The sequence below is a fragment of the Lodderomyces beijingensis genome (assembly GCF_963989305.1).
Source record: "Lodderomyces beijingensis strain CBS 14171 genome assembly, chromosome: 6".
NCBI lineage: Eukaryota > Fungi > Ascomycota > Pichiomycetes > Serinales > Debaryomycetaceae > Lodderomyces > Lodderomyces beijingensis.
In genome coordinates, this window is record NC_089975.1 from 1,161,555 (window position 1) to 1,174,499 (window position 12,945).

General features: G+C 46.9%; 5 protein-coding genes across 5 annotated transcripts; 2 read left to right on the plus strand and 3 right to left on the minus strand. All coding sequences in view use genetic code 12, as the record gives it.

The window, feature by feature from the left end:
• Window positions 1-1,123: 1,123 nt before the first annotated feature.
• Window positions 1,124-2,104, plus strand: LODBEIA_P52030 (uncharacterized protein; the record flags this gene model as incomplete). The annotated part of the gene is made up of 1 exon (XM_066975510.1): window positions 1,124-2,104. One exon carries the CDS (start codon window positions 1,124-1,126, stop codon window positions 2,102-2,104), a length of 981 nt encoding a protein of 326 aa, XP_066832141.1.
• A 181-nt stretch (window positions 2,105-2,285) lies between these two features.
• Window positions 2,286-3,974, minus strand: LODBEIA_P52040 (uncharacterized protein; the record flags this gene model as incomplete). The annotated part of the gene is made up of 1 exon (XM_066975511.1): window positions 2,286-3,974. The coding sequence occupies one exon, from the start codon at window positions 3,972-3,974 to the stop codon at window positions 2,286-2,288; it is 1,689 nt and encodes a 562-aa protein (XP_066832142.1).
• A 727-nt stretch (window positions 3,975-4,701) lies between these two features.
• LODBEIA_P52050 (uncharacterized protein) lies at window positions 4,702-7,569 on the plus strand (the record flags this gene model as incomplete). Its single annotated transcript, XM_066975512.1, has 1 exon — window positions 4,702-7,569. One exon carries the CDS (start codon window positions 4,702-4,704, stop codon window positions 7,567-7,569), a length of 2,868 nt encoding a protein of 955 aa, XP_066832143.1.
• Window positions 7,570-7,668: 99 nt separating this feature from the next.
• Window positions 7,669-8,829, minus strand: LODBEIA_P52060 (uncharacterized protein; the record flags this gene model as incomplete). Its single annotated transcript, XM_066975513.1, has 1 exon — window positions 7,669-8,829. One exon carries the CDS (start codon window positions 8,827-8,829, stop codon window positions 7,669-7,671), a length of 1,161 nt encoding a protein of 386 aa, XP_066832144.1.
• A 438-nt stretch (window positions 8,830-9,267) lies between these two features.
• On the minus strand, window positions 9,268-10,800 carry LODBEIA_P52070 (uncharacterized protein; the record flags this gene model as incomplete). The annotated part of the gene is made up of 1 exon (XM_066975514.1): window positions 9,268-10,800. The coding sequence occupies one exon, from the start codon at window positions 10,798-10,800 to the stop codon at window positions 9,268-9,270; it is 1,533 nt and encodes a 510-aa protein (XP_066832145.1).
• Window positions 10,801-12,945: the final 2,145 nt, after the last annotated feature.

A 12,945-nucleotide genomic window follows, 5' to 3' on the forward strand; every position in this document is an offset into this window, starting at 1 on the left:
TACGCTGTCTGTTAAAGAGGGCACCGTGCCAATCGACTAGTGACTACTGACTACATTTCGCAGCCATTTATATCAAAATTGTTACGAATTACGGTGCGCCATAAGTGTCTTCACTTTCAACAAAATAGGAGAAGCCGAATTCGCTAACCGTTTTTCCTTTCTTCTTTTGTCAATTTCACAGCCAACGCTCAAATTGCGAGAGATCTCCAAAGGCCCATCTGAAATATCAAGTCCTTTTTTTACATCTGCTTGTTTATGGTCCAACTCAGTCCCCGCGTGCTCTGCGCTGGAAAATGCCGTTGAAGAAATCCAAAGGGCATTCTGAAGTTACCTTGAACCCTAATCTCCAAGCCTACCAATTCGTTTTCAGTGGGAAAAGGGGGGGGGGGGGTTGTTTTCTCAATGTTATGGCCAAACACACCGGCTGTATAAACGGGGGAATTAAAGAGATGGACAGTTCCGACGGAGGCACCACGGGCCCTCTCGTGAAAATTGCCAAAAATTAAGGGGGTGCGAGAAGAAGACCCACATGGCTGTTTTGCAATTTGCAATTTGCCCAATTGGTGCAAATTATCGACAACTCTGGTCTGCACTCGATTTGTACAATATGCCCCCCACGACTAAAGATGGGCTTTTAGTTAACCAAAACAAATCCAATTCGTATTTCGTTCGCCTTGGCTTAATCGGTAATTTAACCAAACCAAATAATTAGAATTGATCAAACAGGTGCGAGTTGGGGATTTTGCTTTACTCGAGGTGCAAGACATCGATGGGACTACCGTGCCCCCCCACCCCATGTGGGCGTGGGTCCTTGCTCCTGGTTTCAGCAGTGGTCGAGAATTATGCAAATGCTAGTCAGCTAAAAGCTATCAATTTATTGTCTTCACTGGAAAACACGCAGGAGAAGGAGGAGACTAAATCGAGGCCTCTTGCATTTGCATCTCAGGGCTATTGTATTGCAAGAGAGGTAATAATAATTTTTGTTTCTTCCTCAACGGCGCCGGGGCGAATCCTATCCTCAAGCTCGAGCGGCACTATAAAGTTGAAGTGAGTGTGTATGTATATAAAGCAGAGGAATTGTCCTCGAGCCGGTTACAGCAAAACACGATTTTGACCAGCCACGATGTACGGAATCAACTCGTTGACTTTGGCAGCTTTGACCTTGGCGGCTCAGACCATTGTCGCTACTTCCGCCTATGCTCCATACTTTGCCAAGAGCTTCCACGGCCACAGAACTTCGGCTGACTCTTCGTCGGAGGGGAATGTCTACCCCGTCAAGGACTGTTCCGCGTTCATCGACAAGAGCAAGAACTCGTGGTCGTGCCACAACACCAGTGCCATCGCCACTGAGGACCAATGCTGTTTTGAAAACTACGGTATTTTGATGCAAGCGCAGTTCTGGGACTACAACACCACCTTGTTGAGTGTTGCCGTCAACGGCACTGCTAGAGATATCGTCAAGGCAGACGTGCAAAGCCAAGTCGACTCACTCTACGACGACTTGAAGAGAACATTCACCATCCACGGCTTGTGGAACGACCACTGCGACGGGAAATACAGCTCCAACTGCCAGCCTGATTTGGAAGTCTCTGACGAAAGAGACAACCTCACCCACTTGATTGGCGTTGAGTTCAACGAGCCCGAGTTGTTGGCGGTGATGAAAAGATACTGGATCAACACCTTGAAATCCAACGTGGCCGACCAGGCCAGCATCGCGTTATGGGAACACGAATACAACAAGCACGGCACGTGCATGAACACGTTGAACCCACCATGTTTCGACTCCGGCTTCAAAGAACACGAACAAGCAGTCAATTTCTACAAAAAGACAGTGGAGATCTGGTCACAATTGGACACCTATGAGTTCTTGGCCGCAGCTGGAATCTACCCCACCGTTGCCAAACAGTACAAGTTAGCTGACGTGCAACGCGCGTTAGCCGACGCTCACGGTGGAGAAGTCTACGTTGGTTGCTTGGACGGCGCAATCGATGAGATCTGGTACTACCACAACCTCCAGGGTAACGTTTTGACTGGTACTTACAAGGCCATCGACTCGTTAACCAACAGCACTTGCAAAGAGAATGTTTGGTACATTCCAAAGTAATGCTGTTCTTAAGGGGCTCAAATTAACTACCCCCCCAAAAAAAAAAAACAAAAAGTTACTTCCACTTTTCAGTTCTTCTTCGTTGATCAACAACATTTATACATGTAACGCTTACATAGCTGTTTTATACCGATACCCAAGTTTCGTTTTTGCAATTATTATCAAAGTTCGTGCTTGTAGTTTAGTCTTGTCCCGCGAAAATGTCACCGATTTCCTCTCTCAAGACCTTGGCAATTTCAATCAATTTCTCGTCGGTGTTTCTCAACCCTATCAAGCTCAAGTTCACGGGTGCTTTGGCAAACGATTTGGGATCGTTGTACTCCTTATAGTGAAACTCGTCCATCTCGTTCAATGGCTTGTAATCCTTGATAGGTAGATCCAATTTCTCGTCGACGATAGTCACGGGAAACACCAAGACGGGGTAATCCAAGAGATTCCATTGACATGTATAGTTCCAATACTTGCCCTTGTTATGCTTTGGAGCCACGTTAGGGTAAACTGGCGCAATGACAGCGTCGAGCACATTCCCTTCCTTGTCCGTATACCCAATCCAATATTTCAAATAATCTTTTCTATATTTCTGTTTTGCCAAGTTCCACTCCCATTGCTCGTGCATGTCCAAATCCTTGACTCCATCAATGGCCCAGCTTGTTTGCTCGAGTATGGGCTCGCCCGTTTCCGCTACCGTCGACTGGAAGTCGCGTCCTCCATCCTCGAAATAGAGCTTACTGAGAATCGGCATCGTTCGCTCGTGCTCAAAAGGTTCAAACTTCACCAACTCAAAGTTGGCCAAGTTGCCTATTTTCTGGTGGACTATTTTCAAGGCACGTTGAATCGGGGGTGACGGATTGACAATGTTGTCTGAGGTCATGATCCCAATGCGAAATTTTGTCTTGGTTTCTGGTTTCCATTCAACGGGAGCCAAGGTGGGGTCAACCAACCACGGCTTGGAGTCAATCACGGTCTTCATCACCAAGTTGACCGTATCGAGCGATCTCGAAAGCGGGCCCGTGACAGATAAGATCGACTCCGAGCCGATATTACACGAAAAATAATCGGCCGTGGGTAATCTGCCCAAAGTCGACCGCAACCCGTAGATACCATTGAATGCCGCTGGCGATCTGATACTGCCACCAATGTCACTGCCAAGACCAAATGGACTAGCATACAACCCGTTCAAAGTGCCCTCCCCACCTGAAGAGCCCCCGCTCGTCAAGTCGCTGTTGAAAGTGTTGACGGTTCTTCCGTGGGTATACGAAACACACTCAAGCATCATCAACGACTGAGGGTTGGTGGTTCGAACAAAGGGGTAGGCGCCATTTTCGATCAAAATGTTGACAATGTCAGCGTTGTAATCGACTACTCTGTCCAAATAGCACAACGATCCATGCGTGACGGCTTTACCGACAAAGGGCACCATTTCCTTGATTGAGAACGGCAAGCCATACAAGGGCAAGCCCTTTTTAGACTCATAGTCCCTGTCTAGACCACGAGCAAACTCCAATGCTTCATCGGGCAAGAATTCGTACACGCAATTGGTCAATTTGGACGCGACTATCGCGGCCGCGGTGTAGGCTTTCAACACCTCAACACAGGATATTTTTTTGGTTTTCAAGTCTTCCAAGAGGCCAACGGGGTCCTTTTCGGTGATATCCAAGATCGACTGAGGTAACGTCTTGAGGTAAACTTCAAAAGGATGCTTTGCAGGCGAGCCATACTCGCTTGTACTTGCGCCTCGAGCTGATGGAAGTGCTTGGTATTTTTCGGTGAGGCTGGAGTCAAACTCGGCCACTTTGAGTGCTTTTTCAAGCGAGGTTTCGTAGACACGCTCTGCCTTGAGCGCCAACTCCTTGTAATTTTCCGTGAGCATTGTCTGTCACTTCTAGCTCGTGGTGGTGATAAATGTTGCAAGTGATAATCGGTGGAAATTTATATATTCGCCCACAAAACTATGAAAGAAAGAGCAGATTGGGACTAAAATTTTCACCACTATAGGTTTTTGATAAGCTCCCCACCTCCTTCGTCTAAAAAAGTCAAAATTTCAACTCCTTGTGCCTTTGTCCAGTCGGCGCATGGGGAGTGGAACTCTGATTCGTTTCGGAATTACATCTCTTATCTTGCGGGGGCGTTCACAACCGCCCCCTTAGCGTTCCGGACCGGCGCGCGCAATTTTTTCGCAGCCAGCGAACACCGATAAGCGGGGGTTGAGCGATAAGCCAAGCAGACTGTGCCATCCACAAGGGCCTGGACAAGGGGGTGGATAAGCTGATTAAGAAGCTTTTATGCAACATGGGTAACACTTCCAACTCGGATTTTTCAACTCTTTTTGTTTGCGGGTCGGGCCTTCCGCTGCCGATTTTTTTTTCATTTGAAAGCTTAAACTGTTGCGGCTAACTTTTGGGAAACAAATCCTGACTTCTCGGGCCGTGCTCGTGTGTGTGTGTGGATGAAGCCCATTTCAGCTAAGTTGTAGAGACTTTGGATCTCATACAACCACTGTTATTTCCCTGCTTCGCTTCTAGAGTCTACTCGGCGATGCTTTAGTGGGAGCCGCCTCCGCTGCGGCTTGTGCCCGCTGTGAGATTGCCGAATTGGGAATGACGCGAAATCCGGAAGTTTTCCAGACACGACACGGATACGTGTCACTGCCGTTATCACCACCCCAGGGTTGGATTTGGTGCCAGTTGGGAGACTCTATCGTAAGCCAAGGTCCCGCTGTTGTTAGAAGCATTTGCTTCAGTTGGAGGTTGCTTAGCTTGATTATGGTAGAATATATACCTTTGCAGCCATACCCTGAAGAAGAAGGAGAAGTAGCGAGGGACAAGGGGAATGGTGACCTTACAGAATCGCAGCTGTTACTTATATTATTGCGATTAGGTGTCATCAGCGATGAAATATATGTGTCTGGGGTGCTCCCCATGCAAGATTGGTCAAGATCTACCCGATTCATGATTGACAAGATTGCGCATCTTGGAATTGGCCAGGCAATTGAAATTCTCAGAAACGCACTCGTGGAGCATAAGGACGATGTCAATTTCCTCCGCGAGGACTACCGGTTGATTGAGTCTTTAGTCAGCCAGATCCCCACTAAAGACGAGGAAGACGAAGAGGACAATGATGTCGAGTTGAAAAGTGGAGTCGAGGAAAAGTTCATTGACAGGTTCAAGAACAAGACGTATCTCCACATTGTCGACTGGCAACTACAAACACGACTAGAAGCGGCATTGATCCATTTCCATTCGCCCTACCCTGAAATTCGAGCGATAACAGACCCCTTTGATGATCCAAGCGTGCCATGCGAGACCTTGCGCTGTTATTTTATCGGGTTTGCATGGACAATCATTGGGTCCCTCGTCAACAGCTTCTTTGTGCATCGAATGCCAAACATTAGTTTAAACTCCCACACCGTGCAGGTGTTGTTGCTACCCTCGGGTCGACTTTGGCAAAGGTTCATGCCCAATCGGCGAATCAAAATCGGGCCCTTTGTCGCAGACTTGAACCCGGGCCCATGGACGGAAAAGGAAATGATGTTGAGCACGATTATTTACTCGTGCAGTGCTGGTGTCCCCTACCTGATCTACAACATCTTTGTCATGAAACTAGACAGATTCTACGGGTTGAAATGGGTCACGTTGACGTTCCAAGTCTTGCTCACTGTTGGAACGCAATTTCTTGGCTTTAGCTTTGCCATGATCATGAAGAAAATATGCATCTACCCTAGCCGTGCGCTTTGGCCGGGGATCTTGCCTACCATCGCGCTCAATAAAGCCTTGTTGAGCCAGGACAATACCACAGTAAACGGATGGAGGATATCGCGGTTCAAGTTTTTTTTCGTGGTAACTTGTTGCAGCTTTTGCTGGTACTGGGTGCCCGGATACTTATTCCAAGCATTGAGCAATTTCAACTGGCCCACATGGCTCAACCCCAAACTGGTTCACTTGACAAACGTCACGGGAAGCAACGTGGGTCTCGGGCTCAACCCTGTTCCATCTTTCGATTGGACGGTGCTAAACAGCGGCGGTGCTTTGACAATTCCCTTCTTCACTTATGCAAACAGATACTTGGGGTCCATGTTGGCATTCATGGTGATTTTGATAGTGTACTACACAAACAACAACTTCACTTCCTACTTCCCCATCAACTCAAACCGCTTGTTCAACAACAAGGCAGAAACCTATAATGTCCATGACATTTTAAATGAAAACAGCCATTTCGACAAGGCAAAGTACCAAGAAATAGGACCGCCATACTTTTCCGCGGCAAACCTCGTGCTTTATGGTGCCTATTTCTGTCTATACCCGTTTTCAATCTTGTATCATCTCGTGACTGAGTGGAGCACCATGCGGGCCAGTTTTGTCAGCATGTGGATGACATTGGCAGATGCATTTAGGTGGAAAAAGAATCAAAGCCATAATCACAATAATGACCGATTTGGACGGTTTGCCGACGACCCGCATTGCAAAATGATGGCTAACTACAAAGAGGTTCCCGACTTGTGGTTCATCATTATCTTGGTAGTGAGCACTCTGTTTGCCATGGCAGTGGTGCTATTTTATGAAGTCGAGACCCCAGTGTGGGGGATCTTTTTCACCATCGCCATCAACTTTGTGTTTTTGGTGCCCATCACCGCCATTGCCTCAACGACGGGGTTTTCATTTGGCTTGAACGTGTTGGTGGAGTTGATTGTCGGCTACGCCATCCCCAACTCGGGCATAGCCTTGATAACATTGAAAGCGTTTGGGTTTGTGATTGATTCCCAAGCGAGTAACTACATTACGGATCAGAAACTAGCCCATTATGCCAAAGTGCCGCCGCGAGCTATCTTCAAGGGACAAGTCATCTCAACGTTGTTGAATATGGTTGTGTCACTAAGCGTGGCAAACTGGCAGCTTGCGCATATCCCTGACATTTGCGACCGGCACCAAAAGGACAAACTTAGCTGTCCCGGCGCAAACACGTATTTTTACTCGAGTGTCCAGTATGGTGCCATTGGCCCCGCCAAGGTGTTTGGCGGAGTATACCCTGTTTTGAAATGGTGCTTCTTGCTCGGCGTACTCCTTGTTATCCCATGCTACTGGTTTAAGTTCAAAGGACCACGGAGACTTGCAGCTTTTTTCCAACCAACAATCATTATTGGCGGGTTCTTGGACTATGCTCCCTACAACTTGTCATACTTTACTGGTGGGCTTTACTTGTCGTACATTTTCATGTATGAGATAAAGAAGAACTACCTGTTGTGGTGGAACAAATACAACTACATCTTGACCAGTGCCTTGACGGCCGGTGTTGCATTCAGTTCCTTGTTGATCTTTTTCACTGTTCAGTACCACCCACATAAATTGAAATGGTGGGGCAACATGGTGAGTGAACAAGGCATCGAAGGTGGCGAGCTATCTGGAATTTGGAAGGACGTTTCAACTGCTCCGGAAGGTTACATTGGGATAAGAAAAGGACATTTTCCATAGACATTTAGAATAAAATTATAAGACTCGTCTCTACTTGACTCGTTTCTTTTACCGTTTTTTGATGCGCTCTATGTATAAATCTAGCAACCTCAACCCCACTCACCTCTTGAAGAAATTGCTACTAAAGTTATGGAACTTGCCATACTCGTAACAACCACTACTTTCTCTCATCTCCTGCAACTGCGGCATCCAAGACTCGATATCATGTATCCTCCTAGCGGTAGCAGGATGACTCGAAAACCACTCCAACGCACCACCGCCACCGCCACCACCACCATTCATGCCACTCAATCTCTTCTCTGCGCTCTCCATCCTCCCCCAAAACTGGACCGCCTGTTGCGGATTATAGCAACTTCTCGCCAAGATCTCGCATCCAATATGATCAGCCTCCGTCTCCATTTCCCTTGAGGCAGGCATAGTGAACAACCCGTTGATCAACAAGTCGTTGAACCACGAGATGCCCGTTAACGAATAGAGCACCCCCAGCAACACCATGTAAATAGGCTGCGAGCTCAACTGCTCGCTCGAATGCTGCGCCAACTGATGCGACAACTCGTGCGCCAACACAGTCGCGATTCCATCGTCGTTTTCGCATATGGGCAAGATCGAACTAAAGATGAAGATCTTGCCATTAGGCAAGATGAATGCGTTGGGAGGCAAGCGGTCGTTGTGGATAATGTTGATTTCCCAAGACAAGCTCCTCAAATGCTGCTTCTGCGCGCTGTTTTCATCATTGGCGATCGCAGTAGCCAATAACCGGTTCATGATGCTGGAGATGCGGCCATAGAGCGGGTTCAGATGCGGCATGATCATCGATCCGTACTGAGCCATGATTTGCCGATAGGAGTAGTCGCCGATCTTGGTCTCGAGCCAGTACGGGACCCAGATGAAGCGGCGTCTGTGGGTGTAGGGTGCCTCGTGGAGATTGTAGATGTAGAACGCTAGTAGTGCTGCAAGTATGTATAACGCATTGCGGCTGGTTAAGAGCTGGATGTAGTATTGCGCCAAGGGCGTCGATTGCGAGTTGTTGAATCTGCGGTAGGTTGAATATCTGCGGGCCTGAAATCTGGCATGAGCAAAGCGCAAACGTGGTTGGTCCTGGAACTTAAATCCGAATACGGATTGATACCTTTGCCGTGGTTGTGGTTGTGGAGAACGATGGAGCAAACGGACCGTGGCCGTGGAAGACGATGAGATGGGTTTGAGTGTGGGGAACCGATGAGCACGAAGCCCTATAAGCTGACTCGACCTGAACATCATCTCACGCTAGTGATAATTCACGCCAGATTTGTTTCCGTAGCAGGCGTTGAGGTACACCAGAGTTGGGAGGATCAACGATGTTTTAATCGCTATTGCTCCGGTTGATGTTTCCCCCACGTTTTAATTGCGGGTCATCTCCGCGCTCTTTTGATGGAATCTACAAGACGAAATTCTACCTGCAAAAAGTACATTCTAGAACCAAAACCACCACCACCACGTCGCTCAACACTTGTCTCGCATTCTAGAAAGTACTCTAGCTGTGGGAAGTTAGGGCGCAGTGGCTACATGAGACGCAAGTTCGCGTCAAATCGAGAGGTGCAAAAATCGTGGTGTCATCTACATCTTTTCCAAACCCTTGTTTTAAGCCAGGACATGTGCCCTTTATCAATATCAACATAAACGGGTATGTCACTAAACGTTGTTAGGGACATGCACTGTTTATTTCAATCTCACGCGGCAACCGTCCATGAGCCGTTGAGTTCCCGAGCTAGATGTTCTTGGAGGATAAGGCAAGTTTCCCACTTTTTCAATCTCGCTAAATGTTAAACACATGATGATGGTGAGATAACTAGCCTCAGTCATTGCTAGTTGTTGCCCCAAGCATAAACGGGGCCCGAATCCAAACGGCATAAATGCACCGTTCTTGGGAGGTTCGGCAAATCTTTCAGGGCTGAAAGTATCCGGGTCCTCACCGAAGTTCTCGGCATTGCGATGGGCTGCGAGGACTGCGTAGATTACCACTTGCCCCTTTGCAACAAATATCGGCGACTTTTGATCTTTGCCTCCGCCGCGTGGCAAGATGGTGTCCGTTGCAGCGGTCCTGGAAAACACCGGCACCGCGGGGTTGAATCTGAGCATTTCATAAAGACACCACTTTAAATATTCACACCTGTTGATGCTTTCAAAAGTAATACTCTCGATCGAAGGGAAAGCAGCTCTGACTTCTCGATTCAATTTGTGCCAAACGTGCTTGTTCTCCTCCCTCGAGAGCTCAAAGAACAACATGGAAAGAAGCGAGGCGGTCGTGTTTCTTCCTGCCAAGATGATGTTCATAATCTCATCTTGCAAGACCTTGGGGTCCTTGGTGTGCTTTGCAATCTCGTATAGGAAACAAGTGCCATTGTCGCTGTTTTTGTCCAACTCATCTTTATCCATTGCGATTGCCTTTTGCACATAGTAGCGGACAAAGGAGTGCTGGATTTCCACTGCTTCTTGGAACTTCTTCGAGTTGGTTAGCCACATTAATTTTTTGCCCAAGAGGACCCGTAACGTCAAGATCTCGGCACACTTGTCAAACGCACTCGCGAATCCCGATTTCAAGTCCTTGTTGATTGAATTCGGAGTCACCTCGTCCAAGGCATCCTTTAACGAATCACAGCTTTCGCCCATCAAGAATTTAGTGGTGTAGTCCATGGTGAAGTAATGGAAAACCTGTTGGAGATCAATATTCTCGCGACTCCTTTGGCACAATCTAATGACGTCCTTGGCAAACGGTTCCATCATGGTGATGTGCTTGATGTTTTCCTTGTTGAAAAACGGCCTGAGCATCACCCTGCTATGTTTCCAACTTGCGCCCTCGCTCGAAAAGATGCCATCGCCCATCAACGGCTCAAACGCTTGCGGTCTGTCTCCCGTGTTCCAAAACTTGAAATTAGCTGAGCTTTTCATGTGGCGAAGATTCTCCGGGTCAGTGGTCATAATATCCCATCTGAATATGACACGGTGCTTGAATGTTGATACTTGCATCCTTTGGAATTTTCCGTAGGTGACATGATGCTTCAAACCTCGTGCCAAGTCCTTCTTCCAGTCAACCAAGACGTCTAACCCGAAGTACTCCTTCCAATTGGAGGTCTTTAATGCAGTGCATGGCTTGCAGTTGTACTTGTTTCTGATCTGCTGCTGGCGCAGGTACTGGACAAGTTTAAAGATGAAGAAAGCTGCTCCAAGAACGAACACCAAAGTTTGCAACATGGTCAGTTTTGCCCATCCACCCAAATCTGGTCAAACAATTCGACTCACCATTATCCATATATATACTTAGTCCTTTTTTTTTCCTTTGTAGATGCTATTCACCCGCTTGGAGCTCCTGTTTCATAACGTTTGGGTCTTCTACCACCGACTTCCAAATCAAAGTGGTATCGTCAGCTAATTAAAGCTGAGGGGATCTTTATTGTTTTATGATGGGTGGCCCCACCCACGAACCAAAAATAAAAAAGTGCTTTTCCAATTCCAGCATAACCAACAAATTTGATCCGTAGCCTTGGCCTAACCATCGTTCTCGAGTGGGCAAGAATTAGCTATTCCTCCTTGATGATCTCCTATCCCTTTCCTCCAATTGGTTTGGTGATGCCACACTAAAAAAAAACAACCTTTTTTAGACCACTGTTTGTTATCATTGATGACATCTAACTAGTTTTAGGAGACGGTGTGGGAATCTGATGGTTTTGAGCACGCCTGCGTCAAACTCACCAGCTACGGCTCTCATGTCAAACTAATCGAAACAAAGCTGTCAGATTTTCAAAATTTTGAGCTGTGGAGCGATGATCCCCAAATCAAAAAAATTATGAGTTTACTTAGTGCCGTGCACTCAAAAAAAAACCCCAGATCAGTAACCGCATAACCCCAAACACACCCCCTCCCCTCTTTCATTTCATTCCCCTATCTTCAATAACTTTTAGTCTTTGAAACTAGATGCTGGGTTAAACAAAGCGCAATTTTGGCAGCTATTTCTTTATCAGCAACAGCAACAGAATTGCAACGTGCCAGTGCTAGCGCTGATTGCTCCCCATGTCAATGATTTCTCTTTCCTCATTTCTGTCCCTGTGCTGCAGGCTTTAGGTTTTTTTTTCAATGACCGAATTGATTGAATACTGCAACCAAGGAGAGGGCCTCTGCTGAGCAATCAAGGCAGCTAGATTCAAATACGGCGTACGTTTGCTAGATCCCATCTCACTGGGAATCGACGTTGCGGCGAGGCTTGATTTTCAAAATTATTATTTTGAACGTTTCGTCATTCTATCTAGCGATTGAACGGAACTTGGTTAGTGAGAAAACTACAATGTATGCTTTTTTGTCTCTCGAACTCACTAGTGGCATCATCTCCGTGGAAGGCCCATCAACGCCTTTAATGGTGACTTGAGTGGTGGTGGCCCGTCGGGCGAGGAGGGGGGTGCATTAACTGGATTTTGCGCTAGTCCATTTCGTCTTGAAGCTTGTAAGCTACAGTTGCCGACATCAATGAGCCAGTATTGGAACTAATCAAGCGGGGCCATCGACAAGGCTCAAAATTGGGACATTCAACACCAAATAGCACTGTAAAAACACGGAAAGTAATACTTGAAACAGATGAGTAACTACACTAATGAAAATGGTGCAAGTATGGTTGGGTTGAGAAACACAAACACCTATGAAAATATTGTTTGAAATGGCGAATGTCTTGAGAAAGGCAGTAAATTGGAACGAATGGGGAACAGAGGGGATATAATTTTGCAGCAATAGCCACAATTTGGTAGCGTCGTTTTGCAACATGCAGCAATTATTCTTTCGCAGCCAAGGCTTGCACCTTACAAGGTCAATAACAAAAAAGGACGGGTCTTTAAGGAAACCAAAACTGTTATTGTTGAGCCTGCAAAATTGAGATTACGATAGTCAGTGCAGTGTACAGCCTGTTTGAGCATCCCCGGTAAAATCCACAAGTTCAGCGAGGAGTGGGAGACACATAGTGAAATATCACGATCTACAAGCTGTAAGGTTTGCATGAGTGAAGTAGTACTAGGCAATGGCCAACTAAATCCCAGTAGCACGAGATATGTTGAAAACATCACGAAACGCACCGTCGCACGTAAGATCTGCCAGTACAACAACAACACCTCCCCCCCCCCCCCCAAAGAAATAACGAAATCTCGCGGAAACTCGTACTCGATTCAACGGGATCGGCCACACTGCAATTCTTCCAAAAACGAGATAAGCTTCTTTTTCAATCGCAAAGCCAACGTTCATCAAAGGCGAACATTCAATGATTACGAGCTCGAAGCTGTATTTGAAAAAGATGAGCCGCGTCGATACAAAACGCCGACACTCGCGCTAGAAAATTCACGCGGGTTTGTCTCTGGTGTG